At 46.6% G+C, this 6,648-nt stretch overlaps 1 protein-coding gene across 1 annotated transcript in view; it reads right to left on the minus strand.

Annotated features, from left to right (window-relative positions):
- The window catches only part of rab3b (RAB3B, member RAS oncogene family), a 10,036-nt gene extending 5,850 nt beyond the window's left edge, over positions 1-4,186 (minus strand). Inside the window, exons 1-2 of the mRNA XM_019263946.2 lie at positions 3,698-4,186; positions 1,156-1,380 (exon numbers count right to left, since the gene is read on the minus strand). Of these exons, the coding sequence (XP_019119491.1) occupies positions 1,156-1,380 (225 nt within the window). The 5' untranslated portion in view covers positions 3,698-4,186. The remainder of the gene's footprint in view (positions 1-1,155; positions 1,381-3,697) is intronic.
- Positions 4,187-6,648: the final 2,462 nt, after the last annotated feature.

Raw genomic sequence — 6,648 nt, forward strand, 5'->3', positions numbered from 1 at the left:
GTTTTACCAACGTTCAGCCAACGTTTTACCAACGCTCAGCCGTTTTACCAACGTTCAGCCAACGTGTTACCAACGTTTTACCAACGTTCAGCCACCACCTCATCCTCCACATGCCTCCACAGCTGCTCTCTAAATTTAGCTCTTTTGTGCTTTGTGCTCTGAGTTTTCTACACCAAGCTCGACTGCATTTAATTTACTGAGATTTGATGTGTGTGTGTGTGTGTGTGTGTGTGTGTGTGTGTGCATGTGTGAGAGTGTGTGTGTGCGTGTGTGAGAGTGTGTGTGTGTGCGTGTGTGTGTGTGCGTGTGTGAGAGTGTGTGTGTGCGTGTGTGTGTGTGTGTGTGCGCGTGTGTGTGTCTGTGTGTGTGTGTGTGTGTGTGTGTGTGTGTGTGGCTGATAAGCAGCGCCTCAGGCAGGGACCGGTTTCTCTGCGTTTCGTTGAAAGCAGACAGAAAATGTGCGTTTGATTTCCACATCACTACGCTCCACGGCAATGTGGCCAAAAGTCTGTGGACAGCTGAACACTGTCCAGTGTTCATTATGTGTGTGTGTATGTGTGTGTATGTGTGTGTGTATTTCCACTCGTCACTGTGCTTTCAGTTTGAATCAATTGGCTCTGATTAGCTCACACACACACACACACACGCACACACACACACACACACACACCTCCTCTGTCCCCTGCCAGGTCTCAACCTCTTTGCCCCAAGAGGTCTCTTTAATTGCCACTGAAGACAGCACTGTCTGTGTGTGTGTGTGTGTGTGCGTGTGTGTGTGTGTGTGTGTGTGTGTGCGTGTGTGTGTGTGTGTCTCAGTGTGAGAGTGAGTGAGTGAGCGTGAAGAGCTGCTGCCATGGCAACAACATCACCACTGATGATACAAGCTGCAGAAGTCTGAGTCTGTCTTTTCTTTTCAGGAGCTTGTTATTGATTGAGAGCAGAACATGTTACAGCACAGCATGTTACATTATACTGTATATATATATATATATATAAATTATATTAGATATAATATAGATATATAATATTATATATATATATAACCTTATGTTATAATGTTGCTTTAACCTGTATTACATGATCAGATGTTACGTTACAGTGTTCTGCTGTTATGATGGGTTCTGTTACCGTGCAGACACACTGTGTCATCCTCACCCAGATCTGCAGCTTGATCCTCTTGTCGTTGCGGTACACCGTCTTCACCTTGAAGTCGATGCCCACGGTGCTGACGAAAGAGTTGCTGAAGGAGTCGTCGGCGTAGCGGAACAGGAAGGACGTTTTCCCGACGCTGCTGTTCCCGATGATCAGCAGCTTGAACATGTAGTCAAAGTTCTGGTCCGAGCCGTCCCGCTGGCCGAAACGCTGGTCTGCCTTCGCCATCTGGAGGTTTGGTTTGAGGGGAGAGAGAAGAACACAACGGGAATCTTTAAAATCTTTAAAAACCCACGTGACTGTACAAAGGATGTGACTGCATGGAGCTTCAGTTCATGCAGAGACACCAGAACATCTGAGACCGGCTGGAAACCATCGTTCCATCCAAACTTTGGTGACGATGCAAAATGTTTTCAGCTTCCTGTCGTGTAAGCAGTGAATGAGTAATCAAGAGAGCGATTTCAGACAAGGCTGCACGGCGTGAACGCTTCGACTGAAATGTTTAAGTCTGTGACCTCCTGCTGATCCACACTGACCTGTGATCAGCTGAACGGTGTCTCTGTCATTCGTACGTCTGTTCTCACACTATGTAACTTTGGAAGAAGAAGGAGCAGTCGTGGGGCCTGGAAACCTCCTCTTCTTCCTCTCCTTCTTCTGGTTGATGACCTGGTTGATGATTGGCTGTTAGCAAAGTTGTCGACTCACTAGTTTTTGATCAGAAGTAATCAGTAATCAGAACAAATACTCGAGTACAGCTGAGCATAGTTACACAGCTGCAGCTGAATACGATCCAACACAAACGTGTTAAACAAAGGCGGAGCGCAAACAAACAAACAAACAAACGCTTCCTGTTTGACTTCACCTGTCGGATGAAGTCAGAGCGGCCTGAGCTGCCGTGTGTGTGTGTGTGTGTGTGTGTGTGTGTGTGTGTGTGTGTGCAGCAGATGACTCAGAGACCCTGCTGGGTTCAATGTAGCGTGGACGGCTGTGTCAGTGGAGACTCATCGTCTCCGTCAGGGACCGGAGGAGGAAGAAACGACACCAAACATGTGAAACGATGATTTTTATCTGCAGGGATCGTTTATATCTCATGACTCTCATCGTTTGGCAGAAGATATCGAACTTTCTGCTGCAGCGAGGTCTGTTGTTCATGTGTTAATAACACAAAGGAAACGTTTCATCGTGTATCTGTGATGAACGACCTGCGCTGACAATGCAGCGTATTGACTGACACAGAGGGCTGTCTCCTTTCAGCCTCTTGTAGCTCCTTGTTTTGTCTTTGCAGCGTTTCCAGCCGCAGTGAGTGAAACGTTTCTATTATATTACTGAGATGTTTCCTCAGGAGGCGGTGGAGACCAAACACAGAGCTAAAAGAGATTCATCAGATGACACAAACACGACATGGCAGTGGTGAAGTTGAAGATTGCACCCGGCTGCATACCCCTCGCCTCACCCTCTCATGCATAGAATGGAGAATCTATGGTGGCCTCTAAAGTCCTGATCAAGTCAGTGTTTGGTTCGCCTCCATCTTGGCGGTCCTGCCTCCGCTGGCTAATCTAAAAATGGGCAAAGAGATGGAGCTGAATGACGCCTGGTCACTGAAACCAGACACCTGTAACCACACCCACCTGTCAGTTAAAGCGTCCACGCTCTTAATCCTGCATAACTTTAAGCCTTAATATAATGTGAACAGGTGAGTTGTATATAAATTCACCCTCAGTACAGTTGTCATGAACGGGGAAATTAGCTACAGAGACCAAAACTGTTTTTTGTACCAGGCTGTAAACATGTTTATTTCTGCTGTGAAGTTGGACATTTGGACATGGGGACTTATGGAGACTGACTCACTTCTGGAGCCAGCCTCAGGTGGACGTTAGAGGAACTGCAGTTTGTGGCGCTTCCTGTGTTGCCGCTTCTATTTACCATACTAACATTTGTTATGCAGGATTAAGAGCGTGGACGCTTTGACTGACAGGTGGGTGTGGTTACAGGTGTCACTCAGCTCCGCCTCAGGTCTGCAGATGATCCGCGACTCTGCTGCAGAAAAGCGAGGAGCTGATTTAACAACAGAAATCTGTGGAGAGCAAATCCAACATGGCCACTTTAAACTCACTATGCAGCAAACATCCCTATATATAAACACACACACACACACACACACACACACACACACACAGCTGCACCTGTCACACTGTGATGGTTTGTGATGGAACACTGTGTTTCATGACCGACATGTACAGCACAGGGGGCTCCTGATGGAGCTCCTGATGGAGCTGCTGATGGAGCTGCTGATGGAGCTGCTGATGGAGCTGCTGATGGAGCTGCTGCAGAATATTGACAACCAATAATTCAAAAAAATTCTGATCGGTGAGTTTGTGGATGAGATCAGAATATTTCATATAAATCTGCATTTAAAGGAGGTGATGACAGGAATGTGTGGAGCACTGACGCACCGGCTCAGGTGAGATCGACGTTTGTGGATTCATATCAGTCAACAGGCCTGTGTGTGTGTGTGTGTGTGTGTGTGTGTGTGTGTGTGTGTTACCTCGCTGGGAGGGTCTCTCTCTCTGTTCGCTCTGCACCTGATGGAGGCAGCTCGCTCGGTGTCCGCGCGCTCCCCCTCCAAACACAAACAAACCAAAAATAAAAATAAAAATAAAACCCTGAATTCTTTTTTCTTTTTTTTAATCCTCAGCAGCAGCAGCAAAGATCCGGCCTGCAGCACCGACGGTCCGCTCGGTAAAGCAGCAGCAGCGGATGCGTCGTCAGGATGAAACTGGCTGAAAAAACGTCTCCGCGGCGCCGCGCGCAGCCTCTTTACGCACGGCGCGACGCTGACATCCTGCGTTAATTCAAGGTGGAGCGAGGCGATGTGGGAATGTTTGCGAAGGCGTCTGCTGCTGTCACCTCCTCCTCCTCCCTAAAAATAACCCCCGCCGGCTTCTCCGTGAATGAAGCGTTCTCCTCAGGCTGTTTGCGGCAGCTGCTCCGACCTATCAGGCGGCGGTTTGCGCACACGCGCAGCGGCACGAGCGGCAGGCGGTGTGCTCGGTATGAGTCATAATGAAGCAGCGAGGCGCGTGATGTTTGAGCATCAATAAGACACACACACACACACACACACACACACACACACACACACGCACACGCACACACACACACCTGTTTGTCATTTTAATGCTGCAGCGTCACAACACGTCAGTCAGTGTTTACATATCTGTGACTGATCAGGATTATTCTAAATATATTAAAATGTGTGTTTGTGTTCAAAGATGTAAAAATAACAGACTGCATGATGGACGGGGACGTCACGGAGACTACGTCCAGGTTTTAGACAGTCTGCAGGGACGTCACAGAAACATGGTACAGATTATATCCTGTAATCTGACACTGTTTCACTTCTTTAACATTTTCTGTAATGATTTTATCGTCTTCTGTTTGAGGTCGTTATTATCAAACTCAATAAAAATGCACTGACATCTTTAAAGGGCTCCAGCTTCAATAACATTCAGATTTTCTGTGAATGCACAAACAACAAAAGACCCTCAGACCAGCCGGAGCCCACTGACGGCCCACAGCCAGTGATGTATCATGAGGAAGACACTTCAGAGGGAGAACATCTCTCCATGAACTTCATCTGACTTCATGCTTCTCTGACGCACTCCAGGTTGGGAGCGAGTTGCTGACACTGTGTTGGATTAACATTGAACTGAAGCTGTCCGTGATGTTGACGTCTGTGACGGGTTGAAGGTCAGAGTCGAGTTCTTGACACCAAACTGAGATCTGAACCTTTTTATGGATCTTTGTGAGATTACACAGTGTGTTACTCATCAGATTCCACTAGGTGGCGCTTTGACTCCATGCTTCTCTCAACCAGCTCAAACATTCATGAGCAAGCCAAGTTCAGCAGGTGCAGGATAAGACACCGACATACACCATCATGTCATGGAGAAGGTGTGATGAAAATAGGCTGGAGGAGTCAGTGAATTTCTTTTCCACCATGACTCGGCTTTGTTTTGTCTGTCAGGATGACAAAGCTCCGTCTGCCACCGTCCTGATGAATCCTGGTATCGCCTACTGAAGCAGAGGACACTGTTTGACCTGATCTGGACCTGAAAATTAGACAAGCTGCATCCAGTCTGCAGAACAGAAGAAATGTCCAAATGTCCTCTGTGACGACAGAATATATTTGGCTTATGGACAGAACAAGACATTTGAGGACTCTGATTGATCAATCATCACAAATGAATTGACACACTGGGCGCTGATCAGTGCTCCACACAAACGTTGGTTTCACTTCTTTAACATTTTCTGTAATGATTTTATCGTCTTCTGTTTGAGGTCGTTATTATCAAACTCAATAAAAATGCACTGACATCTTTAAAGGGCTCCAGCTTCAATACAATTCTGACGGACCGGCTTCTGTGAATGCACAAACAACAAAAGACCCTCAGACCAGCCGGAGCCCACTGACGGCCCACAGCGAGTGATGTGTCATGAGGAAGACACTTCAGATGGAGAACATCTCTCCATGAACTTCATCTGACTTCATGCTTCACTGACGCACTCCGGGTTGGGAGCGAGTTGCTGCCCCAAGCGAAGGAGTTCAAGTATCTCAGGGTGGTCTTGTTCACTAGTGAACCAACGGGTTGGTACAGTGTCTGCAAAACGGTGGACGCTTTACCGGGCCAGAGGGAGCTGAGCCTGAAGGCAACTTCATGTTCTACTTTATTTTTATGTCATAACTACAGGAGCCTGTACATTTGCTCAACCAGGGGGAGTAGAAGACAAGAAGGAGATGTAACAAGGCCACGTTCTGATTCTTTATCTCAAGTCATAAAAAGTCATTAGTGTTTTATCTGACACACCTCATCAGTAATCTAAAGTTAAGCCTTCATCCTTTGTCCTGACCGACATAAAGAAACACACGTATCTAAGTCAAACAGTAATCAAAGACACATCTGAACTTCTGAACAGCTTTCTCCAGATAAGTCCGAGGCGTGCACAGACTGTTTGAAGGGCAGATATAGCACGTCCTCACCTCAGTAGACACGTTTATCTGTTCTACAAATGGCACATTATATTATAAAATGACAGATGCTGAGCCTGGAAATAAATGAAAGAGAGGAGCCAATAAAGACAGACTGTGTGAACAGGAAGCAGTTTAACCTTCAGAGAAACCTGAAACACTGACTGTGGAAACAATCACGCTCAGGTTTCACATATTTAAAGTGTTGGAGCCAAATTGGCCACTTTGTTTCATGTGGTGTACTCATTTGTGCCAGTAGGTGGCAGTACCAGGTCAAAGTGTATTACTGTGGAAAGTGAGTACTCTGAGATGTCTGTGTGTATCTAATAAATATGCAACATAATCAGTAATGCACAAGCCCTTAAAACCACAGCGTACGCGTATAGTGACAAAGGGCCGCACACTATAAATAGCAGCTATCAAACACTATAAATAGTGTCTGATAGCTGCTGACTCAGAGTCAGAAT

This window comes from Larimichthys crocea, chromosome XVII (genome assembly GCF_000972845.2).
Source record: "Larimichthys crocea isolate SSNF chromosome XVII, L_crocea_2.0, whole genome shotgun sequence".
Classification (NCBI taxonomy): domain Eukaryota; kingdom Metazoa; phylum Chordata; class Actinopteri; family Sciaenidae; genus Larimichthys; species Larimichthys crocea.